Source organism: Pristiophorus japonicus, chromosome 8, assembly GCF_044704955.1.
Source record: "Pristiophorus japonicus isolate sPriJap1 chromosome 8, sPriJap1.hap1, whole genome shotgun sequence".
NCBI lineage: Eukaryota > Metazoa > Chordata > Chondrichthyes > Pristiophoridae > Pristiophorus > Pristiophorus japonicus.
Window position 1 is genome coordinate 229975069 of NC_091984.1, and position 17310 is coordinate 229992378.

The following is a 17310-nucleotide window of genomic DNA, read 5'->3' on the forward strand; positions in this document are numbered from 1 at the left end:
CATCTCCCCCCTGCAGGCGTCTCTGAACTTAGAGGTTGGCCAAATGCCGGAGGTCTGCTACGAAGTCCGGTATGCTCTGTCCTTCACGACGTTGGTGGGTGTAGAATCTGTATCGGGCCAAGTGTATGCTATTCGCTGGTTTGAGGTGTTCCCCGATCAATTTGCTAAGTTCTTCAAAGGTTTTGTCCGCCGACTTTTCGGGTGCTAGTAAATCCTTCATGAGCGCGTAAGTCTTTGGTCCGCAGCTGGTCAAAAGATGAGCCCTTCGCTTGTCGGCCGCTGCATCCCCCAGCCATTCTTTCGTAACGAAGCTTTGCTGAAGCCTCTTGACAAAATCGTCCCAGTCTTCCCCAACACAGTACCGCTCCTCTGTGCTACCAGTGGCCATTCTCCTGGGTTGTGAATTCCCGTTTCTCGTCGCCAATGTAAAGTCCTTACTCTACAATATGAAACCACACGAGGCACATTCTGGGGACAAGGTCACTCTATGAACTCTTTATTCACAGGACTCCAAAGACGATGACCCTGCATGGGACCTCCCTTTTTATACCTGTGTGATCAGGTAAGGAGTGTCTCCCACAAGTTCACCCCTTGTGGTCAAGGTGTGCATCTAGGTTGAGTGTATACAGTGATGCAGTGGTGTTACATTGTGGTTACATACGTGACAAACTCCACACCCAATAAGCGTGCATACTGTAAATTAAACTCCTAACTCTTTTCGTAGGTTGCCCACTTGCACAGGATCAAATTCAGTTACCTCCCAGGTGCCTCCATCTCTGTGTCTGTCCTCTCTGCCTTTTCTAAACACTTTTTATATCCCAGAAATTAAACGAAGGAAGTTGAAAAGAAAGAAAGACTTGTATTTATATAATGCCTTTCACGACCACCAGACGTCTTTACAGCCAATGAATGTACAATATAGTCATGTGGGAAACGCGGCATCCAATTTGCACACAAGCAACTCCCACAAACTGCAATGAGATAATGACCAGATAAAATTTATTGTTATGTTGATTGAGAGATAAATATTGGCCTCAGGACACCGGGGATAACTCCCCTCTCTTCTTCGAAATAGTGCCTTGGGATCTTTTACGTCCACCTGAGAGAGCAGACGGGGCCTCGATTAATGTCTCCTCCGAAAGACAGCATCACCAGTGCAGCACTCCCTCAGCACTGCACGGAAGTGTCAGCCTAGATTTATGTGCTCAAGTCCCTGACTCCGAGGCGAGGGTGTTGCCCACTGAGCCACGGCTGACAATGAAAATGAATTTATGTTCCTTGCCATAGTACCTGAGAGAACTAAATCCCCAGAGATAAATGGTATTAATGTAGATGTTGCTCTCTGTCTCTCTCTCTCTCAAACAGAAACAAGGTCCCTCTTGGTCTTCACGCAAACCTTTCTGAGGGTTTACCTGTCTGTGAACAACTCCGAATGGGTTCCTCCCTTGTCAACAAGGATGGCTTTTTCCACGGAAAAATGGGAATTAGGGAAGTGCTGAAGAGCGGCCACATCAACCTGTCCGAGGTATGCCTCGATAGTGGAAATCTGTTGACCTACAGTACAAAGTGCAAAATATTAACTGCACATGATTTAGATACCTGCAATAAATGTTAGGACTTACAGGCAGCGTGAGCTTTCATAACTGGCCAACTAAATATACGAACAGAGTGCAGAATTCCACAGTAATTAACGCATAATCATCTCTCTAAACTTGCAGGACTGATGACACAATCAAATACATGGAATACAATGATAAATATCGGCATAAGAATTGCACATGAGAAACATCCCCAATATAAAAATGGAAATATTGTAAACATACACAATTCTCTCAGGGTAGATGCAGGGAGGATGTTTCCCCGGGCTGGGGAGTCTAGAACCAGGGGTCACAGTCTCAGAATAAGGGGTCTGCCATTTAAGACTGACATGAGGAGCATTATCTTCTCAGAGGGTTGTGAATCTTTGGAATTCTCTCTCTCCCAGAGGGCTGTGGCGGCTCAGTCATTTGAGTATATTCAAGACCGAGATCGATAGATTTTTGGATATTGAGGGAATCAAGGGATATGGGGATAGTGCAGGAAAGTGGAGTTGAGGTAGAAGATCAGCCATGATCTCATTGAATGGCGGAGCAGGCTTGAGGGGCTGAATGGCCCACTCCTGCTCCTAATTCTTATGTTATCCTACCAGGAAGTGATTATTAGGCTTTTCAAAGGCTGTAATCTAATCCAGGATTTTGCTAGTATAAAACATGCGATTCTTGCAGCTCAGGACTTTATTTTACTCCTTGGAATTATGTAGTGCGCGGTATTTATTATATTCTGTCTTTGTGTAAAATTATTCTTTCCGTTCTCTCATCTATTTAATTTTTATTCTTGCCATAGATGTTTTTGTGCTCTGATTTGTGTTGGGATTCCTAATAATCCAGCGTCAAATCATATTTATTATGATGCAAAGCAACTTTACAAAAAGCAGCTCAACCGTTCCTTGCAGCCACTGTCTTGCAGACTGACCCAGTTCTCTGGTCCTGGTTCTATCCAGTTGTGTTGAATGGAAATGTTGGCAAAACATCTCTCCAATTCTCACGCGCTAACTTGCGCCCCCTCCCTTCAAAGCAAATACTGTTTCTCCCGAAGAATTTTATGTTCTATTATGACGTGCACAAAGTAGGCAAGTGACTATCCCATAGTACAGGCATGCCTTCTGTCCCACAAGTGATTCATCATCTGAGATTTGAGACTTTTCTGTGTCGGACTGCATAAACCAGACTCTATCGCCCATAGCACAGCTGCACCATGAGGATGTGTTTGGATTTTGTAATGAAATTATTAAACATTATAAAATTGTTCCCATAACACCAGAGGTGTTTTTTTTTCCCCCCCCCAAAGCACCACCTGTCTTTGTTGTTCCCCAGAGCTCTGTCCTTGGCCTAATTTTATTTTTGCCCTATATGTAAGTGATAAGCCAGGCCTAAAATCTTCTATAGACCCAGTTAAAATCTCACTGTGCAAGTCCTGTTTGTATCTGTTCTGGCTGATGCCCTTCTAGTGAAATATTCTTGGTTATCAGCGTCTATCTTGTAGGCAGCTGCCATTTCAGTGTGACAATATTATTCCTTCTACTTGCCTCAACTATCATGGTCTGAATCACTTGATGGTTGTATATCTTTTAAAATTCTTATCCGTGAGTTTCAGCTGTGGCTCAGGTGGGTAGCAAGCACACTTGCCTCAAGTCAGAAGGTTGTTTAGGGACTTGAGCACATAAATCTAGGCTGACACTCCAGTGCAGTGCTGAGGGAGTGCAGCACTGGCAGAAGTGCCGTCTTTTGGATGAGACGTTAAACCGAGGCCCTGTCTGCCCTCTTAGGTGGACGTAAAAGATCCCATGGCACTATTTTGAAGAAAAGCAGGGGAGTTATCCCTGGTGTCCTGGCCAATATTTATCCCTAAATCAACATTTAAAAAAAAAAGATTATCTGGTCATTACCACGTTGCTGTTTGTGGGAGCTTGCTGTGCGCAAATTGGCTGCCGCGTTTCCCACATTACAACAGTGACTGCACTCCGAAAAGTACTTCATTGACTGTAAAGCGCTTTGCGACATCCGGTGGTTGTGAAAGACGCTATACAAATGCAAGTCTGTCTTTTTAAATCGCCCCATACATTGCTTGTCCCTGCCTCTAACCTGCCTCCTGCCCTACAACACCCCCACCCCCTCCTGTAATATTTGTTCCACTGACTCTATTTATTCCTTGTGTCTCTATGGAGCACTTTGGAATGTTTTCTACATTAGGCGCGCTACATAAATCCGAGTTGTTGTTGTTGTATAAAGTACTTCATTCCTTAGATGATTGCATGCTCGTCACTTTGAATAGTTTTAAATGGATTGAAATAATCGTTATAATCAAAATGATCAATGCAAATGAACTAGTGAATGGATGCTGACCAAATGGTTTGACGCAACACAGCTCCTGATATATTCCTCTGCTCACAACATTGGCGAACATTCTGACACCTTTGGTACAGGTTGAACTGACTTATGATGACCGGGTTGGGGACAATGCTGTCCCAGTCTTGTTAGCAAACTCACTCTTATTCATGTTCACAAAATCAGCTCCAACTTTCGCTAGCACATTCTTCAGTGTATGTACAAGAAACCGATGAACAGATGGCTCTGTTGGTAAAAGGCACTCTATAGCTAAGGCATACAGACCAGCTTTGAATGTCACCCTCTGCTGTCGTACCAGAATTTACTGTCATAACATAAGAATTAGGAGCAGGAGTCAGCCATTCAGCCCCTCGAACCTGCTCTACCATTCAATGAGATCATGGCTGATCTTCTACCTCAACTCCAATTTCCTGCACTATCCCCATATCCCTTGATTCCCTTAATATCCAAAAATCTACCGATCCGTCTTGGATAAACTCAGACTGAGCCCTCTGGGTTAGAGAATTCCAAAGATTCACCACCCTCTGAGTGAAGAGGCTTCTCCTCATCTAAATGGCCGACCCAATATCTCTGCTCTCGCATGAAGTATGCGCACTTGGGCAACATGCCAGAGCGTGATCAATGCCCATGGAAAGCAGGCCAGGCGCAAGGTTTAGACGAACCGCTTGAGTTTGTAGAAGATTAAATTGCAGCCACCGCCTTGCGTAAGTTACCAATTTTGTACCCGCTCCATGTTTCATAGGTGCCGGAAGCCCTCTGGTACCTCGCCCAGATTGCCATCCCTCGTATCTTAAGCCTAGACCGGGGAGTGTAAGCACAGCATCACTGTGAAATCTAATCTTGTCCTCGCGCAACATTCATTCTCGCACTTTCCTGCAGGAGTCACTGGATACCAGTCGGGAGCAAGAGTTCGGGCTCAGTGAGCAGCCCTCTCGCCTCTGAGTCCAAGTCCCACTCCAGGGACTTGAGCACATAAATCTAGGCCGACACTTCAGTGCAGTGCTGAGGGAGTGCCGCACTGTCAGAGGTGCCGTCTTTTGGATGAGACGTTAAACCGAGGTCCCGTCTGCTCTCTTGGGTGGAAGTAAAAGATCCCATGGTACTATTTTGAAGAGGAACAGGGGAGTTATCCCCGGTGTCCTGGCCAATATTTATCTCTCAATCAACATAGCAAAAACAGGTTCTCTGGTCATTATCACATTGTTGTTTGTGGGAGCTTGCTGTGTGCAAGTTGGCTGCCCTGTTTTCTACATTACAAGTGACTACACTTCAAAAGTACTTCGTTGGCTGTAAAGTGCTTTGGGACATCCAGTTGTCATGAAAGGCGCTATATAAATACATTTCTTTTTTTTTCTTGCTTCCCTCCCTAGTCCAGAAACGCTGCAGATCAGTTGTAGTATCCAACTGCTGCCCTTACTGAAGTCTGCTAGCCGGCATAGACCGGGAATTGGACCTGTTCTGTACAGCTTTGTGCCCTGCCCACTCAGGATATGCCAGGTTACTAAATTAGCCTCAAAGGAAGTTCAGCACCCCTGACTTTCACTTTGTGCATCATCTGTAGGCACTACTCTTTATACAAGAACAGCTCCTGTTTGTGTTTGGGCTCTTCAGCCACTTCACATCGAAACACCCAATGGCCACCACAATACAGGAAAGGTGTGATTTCCCCAGAGAGGGTACAGAGGAGATTTACCAGGATGTTGCCAGGACTGGAGAATTTTACCTATGAGAAATGATTGGATAGGCTGGGTTTGTTTTCTTTGGAACAGAGGAGGCTGAGGGGAGACTTATTGAGGTGTATAAAGTTATGAGGGGCCTAGATAGAGTGGATAGGAAGGACCTGTTTCCCTTAGCAGAGGGGTCAACAACCAGGGGCATAGATTTAAAGTAATTGGTAGAAGGTTTAGAGGGGATTTGAGGGGAAATGTTTTCACTCAGAGGGTGGTGAGGGTCTGGAACTCACTGCCTGAAAGGGTGGTAGAGGCAAAAACCCTCACCACATTTAAAACCTACTTGGATATGCACTTGAAGTGCAGTAACCCACAGGGCTACGGACCCAGAGCTGTTTAATGGAAATAGGCTGGATTGCTCTTTTTTGGTCGGCACAGATACGATGGGCCGAATGGCCTCCGTAACTTTCTAAGAATTCTGCGGCAATGTAATGGATTTGCCTTTAATAGCCCGGAGCATTCTGCTCCTCACTTAGCACCAATGATTCTTGTATCCTTCAGATCACATTGCTGCATACCTGATTGAAGCTACGTCCAGAATGTTAGATATTCCACCGGCTGATGGAAGTCTTTTTATTGATGAACAGCTTATGCTCAGCACATTTTGTCATGAGAAGGAAACATTACTATTGGTCTTCCCAAACCATTGGGACCAATGGGTATGGTAGTGAAGTGGATATAATATTGGGCTAGTAACACAGAGGTTTTGAGTTCAAATCACAGTTGTAAAACTGAATTCAATAAATCTGGTAATTTGTTGTTCATTATCTGGCTTGCTAATGCCACCTTGTGTGGCCCAGCAAGTCATTCAGTTGTGCAAACAATCGCTATGAACTACCTCTCATTAGAAGCCCTGTTCAGGGCAACTAGGGAAGGTCAATAAGTGTGGACTTTATTCGTGAAAGTGTCCCATGAGGATTCGTTTGTCTACCCCTGGTGGTACAGTAATACAATAGCTCTATCACCTCCATGCTTGCCATTGTTGGTGAATAGTGCTTCGGTTTCTATGGCAGGTGTCGCTGTCTTTTGGCAGGACTATCCAATTGTGCAGTAATGCCCCTGTGGATTGCAAATCCTACAACAGCGATTATGGGGAAACCTCACCTCGCTAGTTGTACCAAAGGAAAGTGTAGCCAGGAGCATACTCCAGTCAGCACTCCCCAAGTCAGGTCAAAGTGGTTTGCATTGAGCCATGAGAGGAAGCACATCGGGGGGACCTGCTACTGGAGGAGGTGAAGCCGGTGAACGTCACAGAGGTAAATAACAGAGGGAAGAGCAACAATTAGGAAAGCAAATGGAATGTTGGCCTTTATTGCAAGGGGGATGGACTATAAAAGTAAGGAAGTCCTGCTACAACTGTACAGGGTGTTGGTGAGACCACACCTGGACTACTGCATACAGTATTGGTCTCCTTATTTAAGGAAGGATATACTTCCATTGGAGGCAGTTCAGAGGGGGTTCACGAGGTTGATTCCTGAGCTGAAGGGGTTGTCGTATGAAGAAAGGTTGAGCAGGTTGGGCCTATAGTCATTGGAATTTAGAAGACTGAGAGGTGATCTTATTGAAATGTATAAGATTATGGGGAGTCTTGACAGGGTAGATGCAGAGAGGATGCTTCCACTCGAGGGGGAATCTAGAACTAGGGGGCATAGTCTCAGAATAAGGGGTCGCCCATTTAAAATGGAAATGAGGAGGAATTTCTTCTGTCAGAGGGTCGTGAATCTTTGGAATTCTCTGCCCCAGAGAGCTGTGGAGGCTGGGTCACTGAATATATTTAAGTGGAGATAGACAGATTTTTGAAAGATAAGGAAGTCGAGGGTTATGGGGAGCGGGCAAGGAAGTGGAGTTGAGGCCAGGATCAGATCAGCCATGATCTTATTGAATAGCGGAGCGGGCTCGAGGGGCCAGATGGCCTACTCCTGCTCCTATTTCTTATGTTCTTAATGTAAGGAGAGAAAGAGTACGGCGATAGAGTACAGAATACTACAGCCAAAGGCGGATCCATATTGTAGGGGCCTGAGGAGAGTGACATTGCTATTATTGCCAATGTTTTGCTCGAAGACCATACCCTGCACCCTTGGAGGTAACTGGAGTTTGACGGTCAGGGAATAGGTGTGACCGTGACCAGCCCTGAAATCAAACTCCTGCCCTCAGCATGTTAACATTCATTACCTCTTGTGTAAGCCAGAGAATACAATCATGTTTACTTTTCCCATTATAAGTTGTCACACAATACTGTACGTTTGGTAAATGCGCTTTATACCATCGGCTGCACTGTTAATGTGAATGATTGTCATCGGGAAAGGTCTGTTCCTTATGTTGGCATCCCAGAATTGTGGCGATTTCAGCAGTAACCAGACTGAAATTGGGTGGTCACTGCAAGAATGAGTGTTGCTAAGTTATTAGAGGAGATACAACTACTTTAATAAAAATATTATGATATTAAATGCGATGAGGGTTTGTGCCTCTACCACCCTTTCAGGCAGTGAGCTCCAGACCCCCACCACCCTCTGGGTAAAAACATTTCCCCTCAAATCCCCTCTAAACCTCCCCCAAATGACTTTAAATCTATGCCCCCTGGTGTTGACCCCTGTGCTAATGGAAATAGGTCCTTCCTATCCACTGTATTTAGACTCCTCACAATTTTATACACCTCAATTAAGTTGTCCCTCAGCCTCCTCTGTTCCAAAGAAAACAATAACGGCCTATCCAATCATTCCTCACAGCAAAAATTCTCCAGTCCTGGCAACATCTTTACTCACCTTTTTTAATAAACTTTTTATAGCGTGAAGGGTAATTTTGTTCCTGGATAGAAAGTGTTTTTTTTATTTGATAAGCCAGCTGCTGGAAGCAGTTTATGGCCAGTATTTCCTCTCCCTGATTCTGTCAAGTTCCCATCTCCATTCTAACTGGTCTGGCATCCAAGTGTGACATTTTGTACCCCAATATATTATCACAACGTATTGATGGACTGCGGTAAATTTAATTTAATGAATAGCAAGTCCTGGGGAATAGGCAAATTAGCGATTATGTGTCCACCCCCATTGGATTCCATATTAATTTGTAAAATTGGCCTTGTATTTTTTTAGAAAGACAACGGGCGTACACAAGGCGCATGATCTCGAAAAGGCGACGAGGGAAGAGGGAGGGGGGTGTTCAGTAAAAAAGAAGTCCCGCCTTAAGCTATTGCCATCTTCGTTTCTCTCCGTTTGTACTCCAGCTGTACCGACTGTTGGCCCAGTGCTAAACGAGGTTGTGTTTCTGCCATGTAGTGGACAAGGGACAGGAACTAAGACCAGAAGAGCTTGTCCAGGTGGTCTTCCAGTTAACTTGTGGTTTTTAGCGCAGTGAGTTATCCTGGAAATCTCTCGCGTTTTCAGGAATAAAGCAGGTTTGTTAAAAAAGGGTATATCCTCTCAGACCAGGTACTATCAAAGTAGCCCAAAAAATGAATCACTGCACAGTAAATACTCTCGTGCTCTGAAACGATAAATGTGCTTCATCTGTCTTTCAGTAATTTATGTGCTCCATTTCCCCACGTGGGCAGGTGTAATCCCCTCCCCAACACACTTTAGATATAGTACTGAGCAATGATTGTAATTCCATGTAATACAACAGTGTTAAAACACTGAATGGAGTTGGTCTTGTGTCAGATTATTCCTTGGAGCTGATTTTTTTTAAAAACATGAATAATATAGAACTCCAGACTTCATCTAACTTCAAAATATATATTTCTCTGCATTTAAGAGCAGTTGATTAAGATGTCTCTCTCAGTACCAGCCTGTTCTTTAAATTGAAAATTTCGAGGGAGGGTGAAGTTGAAGTGAGTGTTGCAGAGTTGCAGTTAACTTCTATCAAAGAAATTTGGAAAAATAAATACAGCAATATTATTTATTGCTTTTCTAAGTAGATACGCACATTTAGAATTTAATTCCCTCCATAGCTGATTCATGACACAATTAACAGAGTACAAGAATAATTTAATCCCAGATTTTGAGAGCTGATGCAGTCGGAGCTTAATTAGAGGTCAGTAAATTTCAGGCTCCAGGTCTGAAGAATTCGGGATTCAATACCTGCCCGTTTTTGCATCTGTAAAGGCTTTTGATAGAGTAAATAGGGAGAAGCTGTTTCCACTGGCAGGAGGATCGGTAACCAGAGGACACAGGTTAAAGGTCATTCACAAAATAACCAAAGGTACGATGAGAGTTCTTTTTACGCAGCGAGTTATGATGATCTGGACCGCGCTGCTTGACAGGGTGGTGGAAGCAGATTCAATCGTAACTTTCAAAAGAGAATTGGATATCTACTTGAAAAGGAAACATTTGCAGGGCTATGGGGAAAGAGCTTAGGGAGTGGGACTAGTTGGATAGCTCTTTCAAAGAGCCGGCACAAACCGGATAAATTGGTTCCTTCTGTGCTGTGTGATTCTATTATAACGTGTGAAGACTGGAATGTAAACTATGCATGGTAGACGCGGGACTTGCTTACTGTAAGCTGGGTGATCTGTTTTATAATCAAAGCACTGACCACACTCGACCAGCTCCGTTGGGCGGGCCACATCGTCCGCATACCCTAACAAAGCGCTCTACTCGGAACTCCGACACAGCAAGCGAGCCCCAGGTGGGCAGAGGAAACATTTCAGGGACACCCTCAAAGCCTCCTTCATAATGTGCAACATCCCCACCGACACCTGGGAGTCCCTGGCCAAAGACCGCCCTTAGTGGAGGAAGAGCATCCGGGAGGGCGCTGAGCACCTCGAGTCTTGTCACCGAGAGCATGCAGAAAACAAGCACAGGCAGCGGAAGGAGCGTGCGGCAAACCAGGCTCCCTGCCCACCCTTTCCTTCAACCACTGTCTGTCCCACCTGTAACAGAGACTGTAATTCCCGTATTGGGCTGTGTAGCCACCTGAGAACTCACTTTTAGAGTGGAAGCAAGTCTTCCTCGATTTTGAGGGACTGCCTGTGATGATGATGATTTATAAGGACAGGAGCAGCATAGCAAAGAATGTATTATTGGACCGGTAAGGTGAAGCAGTGTCCCTCTCAACGCACTAATTGCTCCTATACACAGCCATTAATAAGCGGCAGTCATTGTGTCTCTGGTATTTCTGATGCTGGAGAGTATGTCTGTGCATATCAAATAACTGCCTTTATTTCTTTATATATCTTTAAATTGAAGGCACTATGTGCCATGTGGTTTGAGAGAACAGTAGATTATAAACCATGTAATATTCTGCAGAAAGAGTGACACTACAACCCTCAAGGTCTGGTCGCTGTTAAATGAACGCAGGATAAGATTCATTGTTGCTGGCTGAGGGACATTGCAGAGTGGAAGATTTTTGTAAAACTTCGTGTTTGCTCTCCAGTATGAAATGCCTGGCTTCCATTTTTTTTTTAAAGATTGCTTTACATTTATAACAAAATATGAGACTTTGAAATGTGGCATCTGGAGTAAGATTAACCTGCACTGACTTGTAAATAAAATCTATAGAATAGATGAATGGAATTCTAGTGGGCATTAACATAGTAAACAATTGAAATTAACACTAACTTCTCTCTAATGTATGGCATAAAGAGAGTACTTTAGGAGATGTGGAATATGATCTGCTTTGTACTTATAGTGCTAATGATAATTCACATGAACGTTTTTGCAGGATAAAAAGAGACTGGTATTTATGTCGTGTCTTTATGCCTTTCAGAAGCATCTCAAAGCACTTTACAAACACAATAAAGTGCAGTGATTGTTATGTGGCCAAATGTATTTTATTCATTCACGGGTTGTGGGTGTTGCTGGCAAGGCCGGCATTTATTGACCATCCCTAATTGCCCTTGAGAAGGTGGTGGTGAGCCGCCTTCTTGAATCGCTGCAGTCCATATGGTGAAGGTGCTCCCACAGTGCTGTTGGGGAGGGAGTTCCAGGATTTTGACCTGGCGACTATGAAGGAACGGCCGATATATTTCCAAGTCAGGATGGTGTGTGACTTGGAGGGGAATGTGGAGGTGGTGGTGTTCCCGTGCGCCTGCTGCCCTTGTCCTAGGTGGTAGACGTCACGGGTTTGGGAGGTGCTGCCGAAGAAGCTGTGGCGAGTTGGCAGTGCATTTTGTCGGTGGTACACACTGCAGCCACGATGCGCTGGTGGTGGAGGGAGTGAATGTTTAAAGTAGTGGATTGGGTGCCGGTCAAGCGGGCCAGACGTTTTACATACAGCCAGACCCAACAACCAGAAATAAGATGACGGTTGCTTTTTTTTTTGGTGGTTTGCTTGTAGGGGGGATGTCAGCCAGGAGATTGCTTTGCTGGTCTTTGAATAGTGCAATAGGATCTTTAACACCCGCTTGAATGACCAGAGGGGGGGCCTCAGAACAACTTTTCTCAAAGGGGTTATCGAAGTAGTCTGTTTGCATATCCCAAGGTTCTGCATCATGTGCCCATTATTGAAGTATTCTATCTATCTGCTGTTGTAGCACAGTAATCAGATTTATTCTCTACAACAACTTGTATTTTGTACTTGTATTTATATAGCACCTTTAACATAGTGAAACATCCCAAGGCACTTCACAGGAGTATTATGCGATAAAACTTTGACACGGAGCCGCATAAGTAGGAATTAGCGTAGGTGGAGGTAGGTTTTAAGGAGCGTCTTGAAGGAGGAGCGAGAGGCGGCGAGATTTAGGGAGGGAGTTCCAGAACTTGGGGACCAGACAACAGAAGGCACAGCCACCAATGATTGAGCGATTATAATCAGAGATGCGCAGAAGGGCAGAATTAGAAGTGCAGATATCTGGGTGAGGGGCAAGGGTTGTTGGGTTGGAGGAGATTACAGAGATAGGGAGGGGTGAAGCCATGGAGGGATTTGAAAATAAGGATGAGAATTTTGACATCAAGGCGTTGCTTAATCGAGAGCCAATGTAGGTCAGCGAGCACAGGGATGATGGGTGAGCTGGACGCGGTGCGAGTTAGGACAGGGGGCAGCCGAGTTGGACCACCTCTAGTTTACGAAGGGTAGAATGTGGGAGGCCAGCCAGGAGTGCGTTGAAATCATCAAGTCTAGAGGTAACAAAGGCGTGGATGATGAGCTGAGTCAAGGGTGGAGACGGGCGATGCTACGGAGGTGAAAGCAGGCGGTCTTACTTACACTGCGGCTATGTTCTCATCTATTTTCTCATACTTTTGCTTGCCAGGTTGATCAGGAGCTCAGGGGTCAAATAGATCTTTTTTGTGAACTGACAGGACATTTACCTCATCATATGGACGGACATCAGCATGTCCATGTCTTACCAGGTAAGAACGAATGGAACTTGCATTAACGTTTTGTTTTTTAAAGCACACAGGTTGTTCACCTCCTCCTGAGGTGTTAAAGGGGCACTGCCAAAAGACGTTCACCTTCAAAGTATTTTAATTGAGCATTTCTGATTTGCCAAGAAGAAAACTGCTATGAACCGTCAAGCTGTGCGCTAGTTTTATATGTTGTGTGGGGAGGAGCAGCAGAAGAGACTCGTGGAGGGGTAAATGGTTTTATAGTCCCCATCTATTGCGTAGATGTAAAATCTTGGGCCGCTTTCATTAAAGGGGCGGGCCACTGCGCACTCTGCAGGCATTTTGGTGGACGCCACTGGACCACCATGGACACGATCGACCAGGCCAGTAGCCCGGCACCCAAAACGGAGTGGCAGCCTGGTCGGCGCGAGGACCGCCATTGTCGGGCCAACCCAAGAGTCGGTCAACAAATAAAGATGGCAGCCTGGGACGCTAAACGCTTCCCCTTTAAGGGGCGCCCCGGCGGCGGGTGTCCTGGGCCAGCTTGGTGACCTGCAAAGCCAGCGCTGACATCCGCCCGAGCCAGCCTCACGGCCCATGGGGTAATTTCCCCGCAGGGGCGGTAAAGGACTGGCACGCACGGCGATTACATCATCGGCAGTTGTGCAGGCCCCCCCCCCCCACCCCACAAACCTCCGGGACAATTTCCTGAAAGGCGGTAACGCCCCCCCTCCCCCAGGCGAAAACACCATTGTGCCCCGTTAGCGCCCCCCCCCCCCCCCCCCCCAGAGGTACCACAGGGTGCAAAAAAGTTGCAATTTCGCCCCCTTAATTCTAGATTCACATCTCAAGCGACGTTCTGCAGGATGGGATTTTTAGCTGTGCCGCTTGCTCAATGAGTCCTTTTGTCTGGGCCACAGTTATGTGAAAACCAGTGAGAACTGCAGCTAGGGGGCAGAGCTTATCGGCTAAACCTCACATGATGCGGGTTAACAACAAACCGTAATGAATGTTTCCACGATGGTTACATTCAGGGCGAATTCATTGATCATGTATCCTGCAGAAGCTTACACACCGTTCAACGAATTATGCAAAATACACCGATGCAGCATATCCTGCGTGATATACACCTTTGTAAATCGAGTTATCCTTTCTGTCAAAGGATGCAGTGGTGTTAGATTCGAAACTGCTGTTTATCAAGGCACAGATCAGACACTTGACACCCAAGCACAAAGCACCGTTCTTCATGAATCTTTAACAATCTCCTTTGCTCTCCACACCTTTCCTTTATTATACTGAGTCGCCTACCAATTCAGAGTGGGATGAGGTTTCAAAAATAGTTGAGATTTGAGGATGTGGGTGGACACGGAGAACAAACTCACTGCTTGGGTGCAGCCTAGGTCACCCTCACAAGGGGTTGGCCAAGATAAGGCTTATTAATCTTTGGTTACTGGAATAGAGGCCAGAATACACTTCAACTGGCATGGCGCAGAAAGTTCCTTGTCTCTTACCAGTGAGTACTTGTTGGTATTGAGCAATTGGTCCATTGGTGCTATCAAGGACAGGACTCCATGTGATGCAAAGTATTTATCAGTCTCGGTGCTGCTGAACTGGTACCACTGACCCATTTGAAGTGCTTGCTAACACCAGTTAGTGATGACTCTCTAACAACTCAATCCAAGCTCTGAAAAACCTGGAAACCACTCAAGATGCCTCAGTAAAATAACTTGCCAGCGCTGATCCTTGATTTCCCCAATGAGCAAAATGCCGATGAAGGCGAGCTACAATGGGAGGGGCAGCACCATCGATGTTCCCGCTAAGGTGCAGCGCGGCCGAGCAGTAATCTGAAAGGTCCCGCGCAGTCCGCCCACCGGCTTTTACATTGTAAATATTGCACAGAAATTTAAAGGGACAGGCCGCGCAGAACAAAGCACAGCTTACTGGGAACGTTGGGCACCAAAGGGTCAATGTAACACAATTGTACCATCGGTATTAAAATAAATGGACAGAAAATTGCGGGGACGGGGCCTGTGATTTCCCCACATGCACTGCTCGTGCGTTTATTAAGGTTCTGGACTTAGTTTTAGGGAATGAAGCTGGGCAGGTGGAAGGAGTATCAGTAGGAGAGCATTTTGGTGCTAGCGATCATAATTCAGTTAGATTTAGGGCCGTCATGGAAAAGGACAAAGATAGACCAGGAATAAAAGTTATCAATTGGGGGGGGAAGGATGAGCGGGCATCTCATGGAAACATATAAAATTCTGACGATACTGGAAAGGTTAAATGCAGAAAGAATGTTCCCAATGTTGGAGAAGTCCAGAACCAGGGGTCACAGTCTAAGGATAAGGGGTAAGCCATTTAGGACTGAGATGAGGAGAAACTTCTTCACTCAGAGAGTTGTTGAGGCCAGTTCATTAGATATATTCAAGAGGGAGTTAGATGTGGCCCTTACGGCTAAAGGGATCAAAGGGTATGGAGAGAAAGCAGGAAAGGGGTACTGATGTGAATGATCAGCCATGATCTTATTGAATGGTGGTGCAGGCTAGAAGGGCCAAATGGCCTACTCCTGCACCTATTTTCTATGTTTCTATGAAAGCCAATTTTACCAAGCTGAGATGTGATTTAGCCAAGGTAAATCAGTGTCAAAGCAGTGGGAGGCATTCAAGGAGGAATATGTTCCCTTAAAGAAAAAGGATGAGACTAACAAATCTAGAGCATCCTGGATGTCAAGGCCATACAGGGTAGGATAAAGACAAAAAGGGAGGTTATGACTGATACCGAGGGCTCAATACTGCAGAAACTGTAGAGGGGTGTATAGAAAATGCAGGGGTGAAATTAAAAAGGAAATTAGGAAAGCAAAGAGAAAGCATGAAAATATTTTGGCAAGTAAAATCAAGGAAAATCCAAAGATGTTTTATAAATACATTAAGATCAAGAGGATAACTAAAGAAAGAATAGGGCCTATTCGAGACTATAAAGGTAATCTGCGTGTGGAGGCGGAAGATGTGGGTATGGTTCTTAATTAATACTTTACGTCTGTTTTCACAAATGAGAGGGGGCAATGCAGACATTGCAATCAGGGAGGAGTGTGAAATATTAGATAAAATATACATAGTGAGAGAGGAAGTATTAAGGGGTTTAGCAACTTTGAAAGTGGATAAATCCTCAGGCCCAGATGTAATGTATCCCTGGCTTTTAAGAGAAGCAAAAGAGAAAATAGCAGAGGCTCTGACCATCATTTTCCAATCCTCTCTGGCCACAGGTGTGGTGCCGGAGGATTGCTAATATTGTATCATTGTTTAAAAAAAAAGGGATAGACCAAGTAATTACAGGCCAGAGAGCCTAACTTCAGTGATGGAAAAATTATTGGTGAAAAATCTTCATTGAGAAAGACACGGATTAATCAAGGACAGTCAGCATGAATGTCATGTCTGACTAACTTGATTTAATTTTTTGAGGAGGTACCAAGGACAGTCAATGAGGGTAGTTCATTTGATGTGATGTATATGGATTTTAGCAAGGCTTTTGATAAGGTCCCACATAGTAGACTGGTCACAAAAATAAAAGCCCATGGGATCGAAGGCAAAGTGGCAAGTTGGATCCAAAATTGGCTGAGGCAAGAAGCATAGAAAATAGGTGCAGGAGTAGGCGATTTGGCCCTTCGAGCCTGCACCAAGATCATGGCTAATCATTCACCTCAGTACCCCCTTCCCAATTTCTCTCCATACCCCTTGATCCCTTTAGCCATGAGGACCATATCTAACTCCTCTTGAATATATCCAATGAACTGGCATCAACAACTCTCTGCGGTAGGGAATTCCACACGTTCACAATTCTCTTGAGTGAAGAAGTTTCTCCTCATCTCAGTCCTAAATGGCTTACCCCTGATCCTTAGATTATGTCCCCTGGTTCTGGACTTCCCCAACATTGGGAACATTCTTTCTGCATCTAACCTGTCCAGTCCCGTCAGAATTTTATATGTTTCAATGAGATCACCTCTCATCCTTCGAAACTCCAGTGAATACAGGCCCAATCGATCCAGTCTCTCCTCATATGTCAGTCCTGCCATCCCGGGAATCAGTCTGGTGAACCTTTGTTGCACTCCCTCAATAGCAAGAATGTCCTTCCTCAGATTAGGAGACCAAAACTGAACACAATATTCCAGGTGAGGCCTCACTAAGACCCTGTACAACTGCAGTAAGACCTCCCTGTTCCTATACTCACATCCCCTCGCTATGAAGGCCAATGTACCATTTCCCTTCTTCACCGCCTGCTGTACCTGCATGCCAACTTTCAATGACTGATGTACCATGACACCCAGGTCTTGTTGCACCTCCCCTTTTCCTAATCTGCCACCATTCAGATAATATTCTACCT

The 17310-nt window shown here is 45.1% G+C and overlaps 1 protein-coding gene across 2 annotated transcripts in view; it reads left to right on the forward strand.

The window, feature by feature from the left end:
- The window catches only part of ydjc (YdjC chitooligosaccharide deacetylase homolog), a 71023-nt gene that overhangs the window by 33440 nt on the left and 20273 nt on the right, over window positions 1–17310 (forward strand). For both annotated transcript variants that reach the window (XM_070888045.1, XM_070888044.1), the window contains exons 3-4: window positions 1366–1525; window positions 12858–12957. In XM_070888045.1, coding sequence (XP_070744146.1) covers window positions 1366–1525; window positions 12858–12957 — 260 coding nt within the window. The remainder of the gene's footprint in view (window positions 1–1365; window positions 1526–12857; window positions 12958–17310) is intronic.